General features: G+C 42.3%; 1 protein-coding gene across 2 annotated transcripts in view; it reads left to right on the top strand.

The window, feature by feature from the left end:
• Nucleotides 1–3,942: 3,942 nt before the first annotated feature.
• The window catches only part of LOC147888027 (long chain base biosynthesis protein 2d-like), a 48,241-nt gene continuing 35,792 nt past the window's right edge, over nt 3,943–16,391 (top strand). The window contains exons 1-6 of one of the 2 annotated variants that reach the window (XM_087393356.1): nt 3,943–4,175; nt 4,394–4,459; nt 8,826–8,914; nt 9,485–9,630; nt 9,717–9,841; nt 15,267–15,360. In XM_087393356.1, the coding sequence (XP_087249482.1) occupies nt 4,053–4,175; nt 4,394–4,459; nt 8,826–8,914; nt 9,485–9,630; nt 9,717–9,841; nt 15,267–15,360 (643 nt within the window). In that variant the 5' untranslated portion in view covers nt 3,943–4,052. The remainder of the gene's footprint in view (nt 4,176–4,393; nt 4,460–8,825; nt 8,915–9,484; nt 9,631–9,716; nt 9,842–15,266; nt 15,361–16,391) is intronic. The other variant, XM_087393357.1, reaches the window with a different exon arrangement.

A 16,391-nucleotide genomic window follows, 5' to 3' on the forward strand; every position in this document is an offset into this window, starting at 1 on the left:
GAGGGTTAGATGGAAGGAGGAGGGAGAGCCGTAAAGTGAAGGGAGGGCAAGATGGCAAGAGGAAGGAGAGCCGCAATGTGTGAGAAGGGTGAGATGTACTTTTGGGGGAATTAATTTTTAGCTTCTAGCTTAGATTAATTATCCACTTCCAAAATTTGGGGAGAACTAATTAATGTGATTTCTCAAATTCTATTCTCTAGGGGCACATATCACTCTTGAGAGATGCACCCAAAGTTTGCCTTGTACTCCAAAGCTCTACCCACCTCAGGGCCTTTACAGGCCGCCGCCCAATCCCACCCAATGCATGCCCATGGTCTAGGAGTTGGTAGTCTTTAACAAGCATGGGGTTTACACACCGCCTAAGCAAGAATCTTTCAAAACATTGGTAGTTCGATGCATTGTTGTTGGTAGGATGAGTGTGTGCCCAAGTTTTGGTAGCAAACATTGGTTCCCCATGAGAATCCATTAGTTAGCTTCCACCTCTCCTTTTGAAGTCCACTCAATTTTGGCTGTGTGTAATGAGGGTGTGCCCACCTAGCCCAATTTAAGCATCCAATTGGCTCCTAGCATTAACTGTGGACACGTAGAGCTTGGTGTGTAAAGGTCATCAATCCATGGATGGCTTGATTGGTGATCACCATTGTCGTGGTCCAGGGAAGAATTTTTAATCCGTGGTGGCAACTGCCAGTAATTCTCACTTCAAGACCTTCTCATATGTTAAGGGCATGAGTAGTGGTGGGAAATCAACACTCTCGAGATGCCCTTTGCTAGATAGGTGGAATAACAACTCTACTGATAGTGTAGTTTCAACTGGTTCCGTTGAAAATGACCAAGATATTAATTTCATCAGTATGGCAAGGCAAGAACCGCCGCCCTTGACGGTCCCAAGCAAGTTATCAAATCAATGAAAGCCCAATTGGCAGAGGCTGAGGATTGATTGAGGCGATTCACTTTAAAAATAGACAATGCCCATTCGTATGAGCTAAACATTACTATGCATGGTGCTAATTGTGATGTTCACTAGTGTTTGTCATATGTTATCTACAAGATATCTAAAATACAAAACATTAGTGTGCAATCTATAGGAGCTTTTTGATGCTTTTTAGGGGAAACAACTCTAGGGGTGCATGATGGCTCGTGGTTCGAAAATCAATTAGTAGTTCTCTAGGAGTACATAAATTATGTTGATTGACCTAAGTTAGAAGGCCGTCCTCACAAATGAACTCAATTAACCTAAGTTAGTATGCCCCCTCAAAATTAGGCTTGTCGCGCCATCTCCTCTCCTTAGCTCTACTCCTCCCCTCCACTTCACCGCCATCTCGCTCTCTCCCCAGCCTCGTCATCTCCCTGCTCTCCTCCCCCTTCCCTCTTCCATCGCTCTCTCCCTCCCCCTTCTCCCTCCCGTCACTCAACCTATCCTCCTGCGTCCCCCCCCTCTCCCTCCCATTCTCTCCCTCGGCTCTATCCCCCTCTCTTGTTGTCTCCCTCTCCCTCCTAGTGCCTTCCTTCTTGTCTCCCTCTCCTTGTCCCTCATAGATAGATGACCTGCTCACTGCAAGAGCTATCATTCAGAAGCTCATTCTTCATTTTTCTTGGTTCTCTCTTAAATGCACTTAGTGCGAGTTCAAATGCGGGCGAACGCCATCACCTTCATCAATGGGGCGGACATTGGTTGGTTCGCAAGTGTGTCCAAAAAATGTTCTTGAGATGTGCGTGTAGTGTTAGACTTCAGTCCAACATCATGGAACGGGTGCCACCGCCCCTCACCAAAGTTGTGTCACCTTAACCAATCCTCACAAGAGAGATTTAAACCAAGGTATTTCAAAGTTCCTTTTTTTGTCATGGAGCACATAACTACAATCTTAAACTAAAACTTGGATCCTACCATTTAATGAAAATATCATAAAGAGGAAAAAAAAGAACGAAAAAAATATAAACATGAGTCATGACACAGGGTCCATGAAGACCCGATCCTTCTGCAAATGTTAGGGGTAGTGTTTTATTATTGCCTTAGTGATGTGCAAAGATTTGTGCCTTTTGGGAATTGAATCCCAACGAATACATAAATAAGACTACACTCACAAAAGCTCATAACTCATCCTTGGTTGCAACCTAAATAATATTGTTTCATGGACTACAACCATATGAAATATCATTCTTTGATCTTGCATCCCATGTGGCATCTCTACTGTTGATTTTGAAACTTATTTGCATCAAGAACATGCATCAAGAGAGAAATATTGTAAGAATTCAGGCTGAAGCAACATTGATAATATTAGAGTCTAATAGTATTGACTAAGTACTTTATTGTATCAAATAAACAATCATTGGGGCTGTGTTGATAACGAAGGGCAACGTCAATTGAGTGCTGGTTTTCAACACTGGGTGTGAGATCTGGGTCTGTAGTTGTTGCAAGAATTAAACTTCAACATCAGATTGACTTGTTGTTTGAACAATTGGATTAAAGCAATAAGGGTGTATAGAACTGTCATCATACAAGATCCGTAATGGGGACAATACGTTTTCATTGCCACACTGCATACATATCTTTCCAATTGCAGATGACCACACTTTGAAGGAACTTTGTAAGCCATGCAATAAGGTATTTGTCGTGCATTTTAACTCCATGTTGTACACGTATGAAGCTCAAATCCAAATATGTGTTGAAACAGTTTATTGTGTGCTAGTCAATGTTGTGCAAGTTTGAAACAAAAAATTAGATTGTTATAGTCCATAGTTGTTCAAAGGTCATCCCGTTTTTCAAGGTACGTGACTGCATCAAACAAACAATCGCTTGGTCTGTCACCGGTGTGTCACCATAATGCATGACACGGATTAAGTTATGTTTGTGCAAGATGTTATCAATTGATTTGTTTGGGTCCATTGTTGTTTTGAACGCTGGGCTTGCCTTTTTTTTCTTAAAAGAGGAAAAATTATCACCTGGGCTACCTTCACAGTTTCAAATGAATCACTTTGATGTCCTTCTAGAAGCGGTGCAAAGAGAATAGAAAATAACTAAAACAATGAAGGTTTTGTAAATGATATCTCCTGGACGAGTAGTTATATGCAAAGTGTTGATGGGAACTTTCCTTGTTTTTTTCCCTTTATTTGAGTCTTTTATTTCTTTTACAATCTTTGTAAAAAACAATCTTTTCACCAACATACATAAAACGTCGAGGAGGGCAATGCGAGGAGGGTGAGGAGCGGATGGAAGCAATGGAGATGGAGATGGGGGATGGAGATGGTTGGTTGATGGCGGAAGACGAACGAGAAGAAGAAGAAGATGATGATCATCAGCGGCAGCAACATGCGAAAATAGAAATAAATCAAGCTTCTCTATTGAAGTTCCTTGAACAACAATCAACACAGGACTGCAACTCGATTGATTGATTAGAGAAGCTTTGATCGATTGAACGAACTAACATCGATGGCTGCGGAGTTTGTTTGGCAGTCCCCTGCATGATCGCAAAAGGAATAAATCAAGCTTCTCCTGTTGAAGTTCTCTGAGCAGAGGAAGCTTGAAGAGATTCAGAGAACAACAATGAACAGAGAACTTCAACCGAGAGAAGCTTGATTGATTGATTGATTGATCAGAGAAGGTTTGATGGATTGATGAGAGAATTAGGATTGATGGCTATGGAGTTGGCGATCGATCGCTAATCAATGGATTGATCAGAGAACTAGGATTGATGGCTATGGAGTTGGAACTCAATCCCTAATCTGTTACAAAACACAGACAGGATTAGGCTTGAAGCACCTCCAGTTGCTCAGCAACAACAATCTTCTTCTTCGGCCTTGCGAGCAACGGAATCTGCTCACTCTGCTGAGGTACGCTTCCTGTCAATTTATTCGTTTCTGCAATCTTTCCCTGCTCGATCGCATTCATAAGTGTCCCCTTCAATAGTGTAGATCGATTGCGGGTCAAAGTTTGCTTAGACAAACCGGACTTTTGATTTCGCACGGCAATAGAAACAGCACCAGTCTATGGCGGATTCGCACAGCTCCTCTCTATCAATCGCTTCTACTTGCTCCAATTTTCACATCTTTTCGCTATGGTTGCCATCCCTTACTTCACCGCCATCTCCACCTACTTCAGCTATGGCTTGCTCTTCGTCTTCGGCCACCTTCGTGACTTCTTCCGCCCCCTCTTCCGCGCTCATTATTCTAACCCCAAGGTATGCCATGCCTTCTTCCCTTCTGGTTTTGCACAACGCATTTGATTCTTTTCCTGAGCTCGCCTCCCCAATCGACGCTTTGTTCATCGGAATCGCGGCATTGGCATTGGCATTCCGCGCCTCGGCATTGCCCGCGGATCTGATACGATGGGTCGTACGAGTACTTGCAACAATGAATCGCACGAACCTGCTTTCCCTGTACTGCTTTTTCCTCGCAGGGATATGCTCCTCTTTGCCGCGATTTTGAAGACTTCTACACCCGGAGGCTGTATCACCGAATCAAGGTACGTGCGAACTAACACTTCCCTTACCGGTTTCGAGTTTTCTGTTGTTCTGTGTGAGTTTGATTGCGGTCTGTTAAGAGAGGTTGCCAAACTTGCGTAAAGATGTTCTCGATTCTGGATGGATTCTTGACAAATCTGCACTAGAAAGCTACAACCTGAGCAATACAACCGGATTCTTTTTTCTCTTAAGCTGTGATTATTCCAAACTTCTCCTAGAGTAGAATATTACGTCGCTCAAAACACAAGCACTCTCCCTCTCTGCACAGCACGAAAGCATTGAAGAGAAATCTCAGTACACAATTCAGCCCACAGGCTATTCTTACAAAATCCCACTTGAGTAGTTTTACAAAGAGCTCTCAGCTCACTTTCTTGGCCACAGGCCACTTGTCAATTTGCTATCCTAATTACATGTCGCATGGGGCAGCTCTGGAATCTTTGTAGTCCTTGGTCACATGGTGATGTAGATTCCTCCTGCTAAGCTGCTTTAGACTCCCTTTAAATGTAGGGCATTCTACCCCCCTCGGTACCTGCAGCCATTTAATAAAACATACCACCATGGCGCCCATTAAATGTTAGCGCTTTTGCATGCAAAATAAACTTTAGACTAGTCCTAGTCGTTGTGGGCGTCCCCACTAAACATATGCGCCCATAACATAGAGAATACTTTGGTTAACTGAGGTCAAGCCTTTTGACTATAATTAAAGTCAAATCTCTCCGACCGCGGTTGGAAATAACTTTGTTGATTGAAGTCAATTCTCCTTGGCTAAAGCCAAATCTTGTTTGTCGAAACCAATACTCTCTGACTGAAGTCACTTTGGTTAATTGTGTTAACCCTCTTGGCGTGAGCCAAGCCTCTCTAACCAAGGTTAGGCTTACTTAACCGGAGTTAAGTAACTTTGACCGAAGTCAATACTTTCACCAATAGAAAATAACTCTTTGACCATAATTAAATAAATGGAGAACTCTATAATTATGCTCAAATAAATGGTTAACAGGAACTATGACGTGGAGTATTTACAACTTGGTGACATCTCCTCGACTTCTATTTAGTTGACCTCAACTGAAAAGCTTCGTTGTAAATATCTAGGAGCTGTGGATGATCGGACAACATGTCTTCATCTATCCACTTAGCATTCAATGCCGAATAGTTCTTGAATTTTACAAGGTATCTATAAAATTCCTTGCCCTGAGGGCCTTTGCGTACAATATGGTACACAATCTGCTCTGGTTGAAGGACCTCCTCCAGCTCATCCACTTCCGGTTGATCTTGGCTGTGTAGGCTTTGGTCCTTGATATTGCTTTAGAAGACTCACATGAAAGGCATTGTGAATCCTCCAATGCTTTGGCAGTGCCAATCTGTATGCAACCTCATTAATCTCATATGTAACCTTGAAAGGGCCATAATATCTGGGAGATAACGTTGCGCACACTTTTTCTTTGCCTTTAAGCTTGTGGAGCCGCTTTTTCGAACTTCAAAAGCACCCAATCCCCTCGCTTGAGATCTAGCTATCTATTGTGCTTATCTCTAACCTTCTTATGCTTTTCTTGAGACCTTTCTATTGCGGCTGAAAGCTGTCTGGAGGTCTGACATACTGATCAGCTACAAATATCTCCTCAGGATAGGTGGCAAAATCACCTTTCCATAAATGATCTCAAAGGGGCTTTCCCTGTAGAGCTGTGAACAGTATTACTATACGCAAACTCCACCAAGTGGAAGGTACTTTTGCCAATCTGATTTTTGGTCAGCCACGTAGAATTTCAAAAGATCCAACACTGTTGAATTTGCTACTGGGATTTGACCATCTGTCTGTGATTGAAAGAAGAAGAAAAATTCAAATTGGTCCCCATATTATCAAATAAGGCTCTAGAATAGGCTGGGGTCTTGGTCATTGACAATCCTAGACTACTATCCTAATTACATGCCGCATGGGGCAGCTCTAGAATGTTTGTAGTCCTTGGTCACATGGTGATGTAGACTCCTCCTGCTAAGCGGCCTTAGCCTCCCTTAAATGTAGGGCATTTTCCCCTTCTTTGTACCTGCAGCCATTTAATGAAACATACCACCATGGCGCCCATTAAATGTTAGGGCTCTTGCATGCAAAATAAACTTTGGACTAGTCCTAGTCAGTGTGGGCGTCCCCACTAAGCACATGTGCACAAATAACAGAGAATACTCTGGTTAATCGAGGTCAACCCTTTTGACTATAATTAAGGACCCTTTTGACTATAATTAAGGGGCTTTGACGAGGCCTTAATTAAAGTCAAATCTTGCCGATTGGGGTTGGAAATAACTTGGTTGACTGAAGTCAACCTTCCTTGGCTAAAGTCTTGTGGGTTTAACCAACACTCTCTAACCGAAGTCAGCTCTGAAATACTTTGGTTACCGTAGGTAATCCTCTTGAAGTCTCCCTAGCCAAGATTAGGCTTGCTTAATCGGGGTTAAGAGTTTGACCAATAGAAAATAACTCTTTGACCATAATTAAATAAAACGAGAACTCTATAATTAATTAACTCTTTGACCATAATTAAATAAAACGAGAACTCTTTACTTATCATCAAATAAATGGTCGACTGGAACTTTCACTTGGAGTATTTACAACTTGGTGAGATAGGGCCTTTATGTTTCCGTGCATTTTGACATTCCCCGACAAGTTGCTTCTGGGCATTGCTAAGAAAGGGCCTAGTTTACGCTTTTTCTTGGTTCTGTTTTATAGACCAGAAAGCTTTTCATAGCAAAGTCTGAACATCAATTGTATGGTAAAGGTTCTTCACTTTCACAAGGCCATCTAAGGTTTTTTGTCCTTTCACCTTCGATAAGTCAACTTAGAAGTTTAGTTCATGAATAGGGAGATACTTCTGTTTCACATCAGCTCAAGTCGTTCGTATTTCATATAGTATCTCCTTCTAACAGGCGACAAGCTCTATCATCGTGTGCTAGCAGCACAACAATGTCAAGATATTGATATTCTGAGAAGCAGAAATGCCCTTTCAGAGAAGGCTGTACATAGCTATGATCTTCGTCTGAGTTGGTGTTTTAACGTTTCAACTTTAAATGCACATACATTCTAGCTGGACTGCTGAGCGCCCCTCTCAGAGAAGGCTGTACATTGCTATGATCTTGGTCAGAAAGGTGTTTAACGTTTCAACTTGATTTGTTCTGATGGTGTTTCAGACCTTCTACCGTGCTGAAATATGAACTGAGAGATAGAGCTGAGAACTCCTGATTTAAAAGACTTCCCCTCCAAATAAAAAGCGATGGCTCTAGGAGGGTGCCGAGCATTCTGTGGTCTGAGTCTTATGGTCCATATGTGCTGTCATCAATGCCAGTTTCAAATTTCAAGGAATAACATCTCTGGGGAGGATATGGGGATGAACAGTGTGAGCAGCTGTTGCATCTGTCTAAGTAGACACTTTTTTCGCCATTCAGTTGACATGTGCTTCTCTGACTTTACCTCTATTAAATCAGCTACAATAGTTGTGTGTCCTGAAACCAATCAGCTCTTGGCCAGATTCAATCCATGGACCATGGTGGAGATGGTCAGTATGACGTTTTGAATATTCTTTTGGGCGCTACACATAATACCTTTAGAAGCCTAACAATAACTCTCATTCAGAAGACACCATATCAGATATGTATGACAAGACCTTGGTATCTCAAATGCTCCAATGCGAGATATCACTACTGCATGAGAGAAAAGACAACTTCAAACGCTATCAAGTTTGAAGCCGGCACCTTGTGGCATTTCACTGAAGAGAGCAATCAAAGCGTCTGGGCTTGATGGATCAGCAAGTCGACTAGCAGGGAATGCACCCAAAGCCTGAATCCTGGTACCAAGATTTGGTGCCTGACAGAATTCAAACAAAGTCTCTTCAGTCTCCACTCATCGTGTGCACTCTATGGACGATGGATTTAATTCTATGGAAGCTCCAGCTAAGTCAAATACTAGAGTAGGGTTAAGTGTCTACTTCGTTTAATGTTAGGAATGCTACACATTCATTTAGAATATGCCTGTGTGGTTTTGCTTTTGCAAACTTCATTAAGAAATCGGGACCTTGTCGAATGGCTGTCTTTATTATTAGTGAACACCTATTTGTGCCACGATGTTATTGATTTTCTTGAGCAGTGGGTGCCACGTGCTTGGATTCTTTGTAAGTTTTGAAGGCTCTCAGATTTATTAAGGCATAACAAATATAGGAAAGATGGCAGGTTGATTTCTGTGTAGAGTGCAGTATTATGGTTCAATAGTTGGGAGGGAATGTAGCATTTTTACACCCATCTTCAAACAAAAATTGTTTTAAACTTGTAGACTTTCAGCCAATGTGGTGCGGGGAATGCAGTATTCTTAAATTTTGTTGCTTTGTGTAGGATTGCTTCCATCGCCCGATTGCAAGTGCGCCAGATGCATGGATTGATGTTGTAGAACGCCATTCGAATGACAACAACAAGACTCTAATGTGGGTAATGTTTTAATGCTTGGGAGGTATCAGAAATAATATAGGAAGAGAAAAGGAGGCAAAAGTCCTAATAATATCCATTGATTTAAAACTGATCTATCAATGCACACATGTTTGGCGATTGTTTTCTTCTTGTTTGGTTGGTGATGAAGGCCACTGTTTCTCAATTGCTGTGGTTTCTGGGATTAGTTTCTTTTTATTGTCCTTGTTTTTGGAATTGACCTTTACAATCTGGCAGTTGTACTGACGTGAAATAATATATTTCCTTTCAAGACTTTGATAGAACTTGTGTTCAACATCATTGTTGTCGTTCTATTGATTTGAGAACATATCTATCATACCATGGATATCAGGTTGGACTTTATAGATGTTGTGTAAGTCTAAATTATATCAATAGGACCATGTTAGAGTCAAATACAATTTATATACATCTATGTTTTGCATGATTATTATCATATGGGTGCCATGGAGTTAATTCCAGCTAGTTTCATTTGTCGAGAAAAAAAACTGGAAACACTCCTTTCTGCTCGTTTCTGACTGCTAATGAGCGGGAATGTGTGCTTTACCCAGTCGAACTGAAAGAACTCACAGATGTTTAAATCTTGGTTCGTACAACTATCTTGGTTTTGGTGCTCCTGATGAGTACTGCACACCGCGAGTGATCCAGTCACTGAAAACGTTCTCTCAGAGCACTTGCAGCAGCCGTGTGGATGGCGGTGAGATTTTGGAGGTTCATGTTAGATATTCACTACTTATTGTCAAACCATTTTCATCACTTGTTTATGTGGTTCCAATGTGACAGGAAACACGATATTGCATGAGGAGCTTGAAGCATCGATAGCAAGATTTGTGGGAAAACCTGCAGCAATGGTCTATGGCATGGGTTTTGCTACCAACTCATTAACTTTGCCTTCTCTGATAGGAAAGGTAATCTTGCACATATTCTATTTCATTTCAATCTTTCAGGAATGTGTTGCTTTCAAATGTTCTGGCAGTGGAACATTTTTGTCTGGTGTGGAGAATTGGTGATTGTAATTGTGATACTGGTTTTTCTTTGGCATTTTTATAGAAAATGTTGCCGATTAAAAAATGTTCTTAGTCACTTGATCTAGTATTGTGTCCCTTAAAACATACACACTGTTGGAAATAGGGTTGGTCACCTCCCCACCTGTGAGCCCCCATATGAGAAGTGCATCAGGGGGGTGGACCATAGAATAGGATTAGGCATGGGGCTGTCCACAGATGGAAAGGGCAGATCTGGCCAGGGTTTCCAACAAGAGATGACTGCGTGGACAAGGCGCTGATGTCAGCATGTGTACAGACTGTTTGGAGGCATTCCGGGACCCAGAACAAGGCTGGAATGATACAAGAAGAAGGCACACAGGTTCAGCAGGGTTTGGAAGGCTTATGCGCAGCCTTTGGACAGTTATACAAGGCTGCAATTCCTTGGTCCAGTGGCTGGAAGCCTCGTGGCCAGGCAGGCACCCCCCCCCCCAATCTGTTTTGGAGTCAGCGATTTTATAAAAGGGCCCCCATTCACCATCACTTGGAGCAGCCACAAAAGGGCAGAGAGGAGCAGGAAGACTGGCAGCAGTTGGGCCTATTTCCAGGAGGTGAACCAAGCTGAAAGACCTGCAGACTTAGCTCAGAGTGGCAGCCCAGCTAGTCTGGCTTTCCGGGCAACAAGGTGGGAGGGATCCTTTGGACAGAGAGTCTACATAAGCTCAAAGGAGCACGCGGGCTCAAAGATCTAGAGGTGCCAGGGATATAGTAGGAGAACATTTTGGTATTGTATTGTGTCCAGTTTGTGGACGGACAGAAACATATAAGTGTTGCTTCTATATTTGTCTTGGTGCACAGTCTATTTGCTGGCTTGCACACTTGTTTTTTTTAGTGAAATGTTTGCTGCTTCCTATTACATGATCACTATCCGAAAATGGGATGTGGCAAAATACATCAAGAGAAGATTTCACACACATGGATGGTTGTGAAGTACACACATGTTTATGAAGCTTGATTCCATAATGAAACACTTCCGCGTGCAACTGCTGTGCCCATCTATCAGTCTTACACTGTGGGATACCCTTTGTAGGGATTTCAATTTCTAACATGGTATCAGAGCCTTGACAGAACTTCTTGGGAAGTGGAGCTTGGAGGCAAGGAACTTGTTGAAGGACGACCTTGATTCATTGCTCGGAGGAATTAGCTTCGGTGTCTAAAGGATTGTACCCAGGCAGGAGCTCAGATTCAGGCAAGTGTCTGAAGGATTGTACCCAGGCGGGAGGCTCAGGTACAAGCAGGGGTCTGAAGGATTGTACCCAGGTAGGAGGCTCAGGTTCAGACTTGTGTACGACACTCTAAACCCTTTACCTCTTTCAGCTCATTATCATGGCCAATAGATTTTAAATCCCAAGTTTTGGTGAGATAGGCAGGCTCAACAGGATCAATTACCATTTCACCGTGACTACCCCAGCCACATCGACGCCAGTAGTGGTGCTTACGCCAGCAACCCCTCTTAGTAAGGTCATGGCAGACTAGGGATGTGGAAGCCTTGGCTATCATTGTGGGTAGACGGCGGATATGGTGCTGCCTCATATTCAGATGTCGAACTCTTCTTTCGAGGCTTGGACGACATTGAGAGATACATATGAGCTCAATAATGAGACGAGAATCTTGGACCTCGAGACGGAGATGTATGGCAGGAGGATGAATGAATGGGAATCAGTACAAGAAGACATCACTTAAATGAAGGTGGTGCGGAATCAGCTGGCGGCAGTTGGTCAAAGGATGAGCTCGACTAGGATAGCAAGGTTGTTGCTGGGAATGCTCCCACGGAGCTCTAGTAGTTTTGTGACTACGATGACTATAGGGCAGAGGGCAATGCCGGTGACTTTCGAGGAGTGGTTCCTACTTGAGAAAAGAAGTACGACACTGCGGATAAGGACGACAAGGCCCTGATAGCAAGACCAAAGGCAAGGGCAAGGGTAATCCTGGCAAAGGCAAGCCCAAATCTGACGAAGGAGTAGACTCTTTAGATGAAAAAAACAAGAAGAAGAGAGAGAAAGAGAAGAAGTGCTACTACTGCGATGAGCCATGACAATTTGTAAAGGATTGCAAAAAGAAGAAGGCTGATAAGAACAAGAAGGGTGCCAGCTCAGAGTCAACTGGTGATGACAGAGGAACTTTTCTTGGTGGTAACTCCGAGCGCTGCTGAGATTAGGTGTATGGACCCCGGTATTATTGTCAGAATGTCAGACATTAAGGATTGGTCAGGTGAGGAGTTAGAGTCCTTTGTGAAGGTGATGGACAGGGATGAGTGCGTGGAGTCATGAAAGGAGATCTCCCAGTTCAAGCCCATCCTCTTCTACTACTTTTCTTCTTCCTCTTCCTCATCTTCTTCTGTATCCTGGGGACACTCTTGTCGTAAGCGCAGAAGAAGGAGATCTAGATCTCGAAGCAGAGACTTCAAGGAAGGTGGTAAGTCAGTCAAGTTCACTACTTTTAATGGAAAGTATGGAGCCACTCAAAATGCTTTGCAGTTCATTCATCAGTTTGATTTAGCCTTCAAAACGGGGCACTATCGCAAGAAGTCCAAGTTAAAGATTGTAAGTCTTCACCTGACAAATAATGCCAGTGCTTGGTGGGGAGCTCTTCTAGTTGCAGAAAAGACTTTAAGAAGCAGTTGTTACCCAAGAATTTCTTTGATGATGTTCATACAGCCTAGGAAATTGTGTGCATGGAAGCTTCTGACACCATCGAGACATATAATCAAAAGTTTTGGACAGCTTATCTGACGAAGCTTCGGAAGTATCGAGCGGGATTGCTTCCCAACATACGAATTCAAGTACGCATTGATTCAAAGAAGACAAAGCTCCGAGATTTGATGCATTCAGCTTCCGTGGTTGAACTGTTAAGGGGAGACCTCCTTCACTGTATGGCAGGGAAAAGGGAAGGGTGTGGATACTAGTAAGAGGGTTGTGGCACCAACCCAAGGTTCAAAAAGATTTCAGCCTCAGCAGCCAAGGGGCCCATTCAAGCCCTTCAAAGGGAAGTCAAAGTTTACTCCCGAACAGATTGAAACCTTCCGAAACGAGGGTAAGTGTTTCCATTGCGGAAAAGAAGGGCATATGGCTGCCCAATTGTGGGTCCAAGGGAGCAGAAAACACCAAGAGAACCGCCAAAGCTTGTGGTGGACTTGGGAGGAGTCCTAGAGATGTTGGGCAGAACCAAGAAACCGGAAACTTTGCCTCGCGCGGGGTAAAGTAAGAGATCAGCATGCCTTAATTCTTTTTGATCCAGGAGCTACTTATAATTTCATTTCAAAAGATCTAGCTTTGAGGCTACGAATTAAGACGTAAGAATTGGGATAATCTTTGGATGCAGAGCATGTTTTTGAAGGGGATCTAGTCAAAGTCACATCTTTGATTGGAAAGCTCAGAATTCATGTACAGGACTATGTAGACCACGAAGAGTTTTATGTTTCACCACTCAAGCATTATGATGCTATTTTGGGTATGTCGTGGTTCCATTGAAAGGAGGTAGTTCTTGATTCTAAAGCAAGAACCCTCAGTTTTGTGCATCGGAATAAGCAACACAAGATTTTGGCCAAGGGAAAGGTGAGATCATTCCAGTTGTATCAAATATTTCCATTGCTAAATCAATAAAGTCTGCAATTTCTGCGTATATGGTCTTTGTTAAAGAGAAAGAGGGTGAACTTTAAGTCGGAATAAGTCCTTTAGGAAAAGGAAAAATTCAGTTTCTAGAACCTTTCAAAGATTGTTTTTCAGATTCTCTACGAGGAGAGCTTCCTCCAGAATGACTTGAAGATCATGTTATAGAGCTCCTTCCAGGAAGTGAGCCCTCGAATCGACCACCTTATCATGTGAGTGCAACCCAGACTGAAGAAATTATGGCATAAGTAGAGGATGTCAAGTTTAGAGGCAAGGTTATCCATAGATACCTTGTCAAGTTTAAGAATTATTTGGCACTTCATGCCAAGTGGGTAGATGAGGAATTCTTCTCTGAGTATCCTCAAGTTTTACAGTTGTATCAAGAAGCTTTTAAGTTGATGACAACTTTGTAGAAGCCGAGGGGTTGTCAACATTTGGGACTTCTCCTAAGAAAATAAAGAGTAATCTTTATTAGAATTGACTTCGGTCAAAGAATGGTGAAGTGGGTTAACCAGGAATAAGTTTAATTGTTTTACTTTTTTCCTGCATTGAGAGAACTGTGGGGACGCCCACAAGGGACTAGAAATAGTCCAAGAACTAGGAATGCATGCATTTCGCTAGCCTCTAATGGGTTTAAGTGTTGGAATTTGTTTGTGCAATATGTAGGACCCAAGAGAGTGCAAAAAGGACCCAAGATTGGGGAGAAAAGCACAAAGAGCAGGTCCCACAAGGCTCTTAAGTAAGGACAAGGGGGCACCTCTTTAAAAGAGGGCCCACAAGGCTAAAAAGGCACCTAAAGCCTCTAATTTAGGAAGAAAAGCCTAAAAGCTTAGCTTTTATGAAAAAGTAGCTTTTAGAAAGCATGCCCTAGCTTTTTGCTAGGCCTAGTCTATAAAAGAAAGGCCTTTGGCCACCCAGATGTATTCAGAATTGTACTCAGTTCTATGCTCTTTCAAGAGCCAGCTGTACAAAGATTATTCTATTGCAATAAAGACCTTCGGGGGGGTCTAGTCCTTATTTCTGGACCCTAGTGCTGTGTTTTGCTCCTTACCCTTCTCTCCTAGCACTCTATCTAATTGGGGATTCAACTTCCACAGCTCCAGCATGTATCTCGAGAAGTGTACGGATTTTCCAGTGCCATGTTATAGCAGCCCACCTAGGCTGGCTTTCTGGACAGCAAGTGGAAGGGATCCTTTGGAAAGAGAGTCTAATAAGCTAAGAGGAGCACGCGGGTCCAGAGATCTAGAGGTGTTGTTTATTAGTATAGTTACTAACTTTCAGCAGAGTCAAGTTCGAGTTCAAGTGTTGCTCTTTTTCTTTGGTTTCTTGCTTAGGCTTTGCTGTTGCTTTCGCATGTAGGAGGCCTTGCTTTGTTTCACTTCAACTGTCCTTGAGTTTCTGGTATTAACATATGGGTGGCAAGGTTGTCAATGCATTCAGATGGGTTTGTTTCCTGTTAGCCATTTTTTGTCTCACTATTTCGGTATGTAGGAGGCCTTGCTTCTGCATGTAGGAGGCCTTGCTTTGTTTCACTTCAACTGTCCTTGAGTTTCTGGTGTCAACATATGGGTGGCAAGGTTGTCAATGCATTCAGACGGGTTTGTTTTCTGTTAGCCATTTTGGCACAAGCTCATATTTAAATTTGGGAATTATTTTGTCTCACTATTTCGGTATTGTTGTAGGGGGGCCTTGTAATTAGTGATTCTCTTAATCACTCGTCAATTGTTGCTGGAGTGCGTGCTTCAGGTGCCAAAGTGGCTGTTTTCCAGCACAATGGTAAGAAGCGGGTGCTCTTCAAAATCATTTGTTGTGTGGTGTGCTTTGGCAAGTCGAACTAGACACTGATGTCTTACAAGAGGCCGGTTTAAACAATAATTCAGTTTCCATTTATGTATGCTCATGCAAAAGTTCAAGATAAATATTTTGAAACCCTTTGGAACCTTCTTAGAGCAGTTTATTCTTACACGGGTCTTTAGAAATCTAGTATAGCTGCTTATGCTTGGGCACTGATGACGACCTAAGCATTGCTTTGCTTGCTAGGTATGCCTACCCTTTTTTTTTTTTTGGTTAGCTCATTTTTCTTCTCTTTCATTTTCTCTTTTATTTTCATTGTAGAATTTTGGTCTTTAGAACAACAAAAATATGAATTTGTACAATTGGATATGTTCTAATCTTACAAAGCTATATACAATTTATTCTTATGCAGTTCAAATGTTTCTTTTATTTCGTAACATTCGATATATTATGCTGGCCTATCAGTTGGACCTGCCTCCCTCCACTAAGATCCATAATGTATTTCATATGTCCTTGCTTAAAAAGCATGTGGGAGCAGATATTCTAGTTATTTCAGAGTTGCCTCCCATGGATATTGGGTTACAGGGACATAATCCTAGAAATAAGGTTTTGACAGAATACTACATTAAATGGAAGGAGTTACTAGAGATGATTCATAATGTATACGTATTTAGTACTTATACCCATTTTTTTCCATTCAGTTGTATCACTTGTGTCCATTTTGAGGACAAAATTTTGTGAGTAGGTGGGGATTGTAACATTAGTGAATTCTAGTTTAGCAGCTAGTTAGTTGCTGTGCCTTATTAGTCTAAAAAAAGGGGTCTCACTCATTGAAAGCACTTCAGTATTTTCTTGTACATGTGGTGGTGTTATTGGGCTTGATTGTGGGCTTGCCATGTGGCACCCCTGTTGTATTATCCCATATAAGTAGGAGTGACGCTTTTTCCTTCCCTTTTCCCTCTATTTCTGCAATCCTTGCTATTCAGTCTCTTGGCTTTTCCTAAACTAGTTAA

This window comes from Dipteris shenzhenensis, chromosome 22, assembly GCF_047967505.1.
Source record: "Dipteris shenzhenensis isolate YYH24624 ecotype China chromosome 22, Dip_SZ_1.0, whole genome shotgun sequence".
NCBI classification, from domain to species: domain Eukaryota; kingdom Viridiplantae; phylum Streptophyta; class Polypodiopsida; order Gleicheniales; family Dipteridaceae; genus Dipteris; species Dipteris shenzhenensis.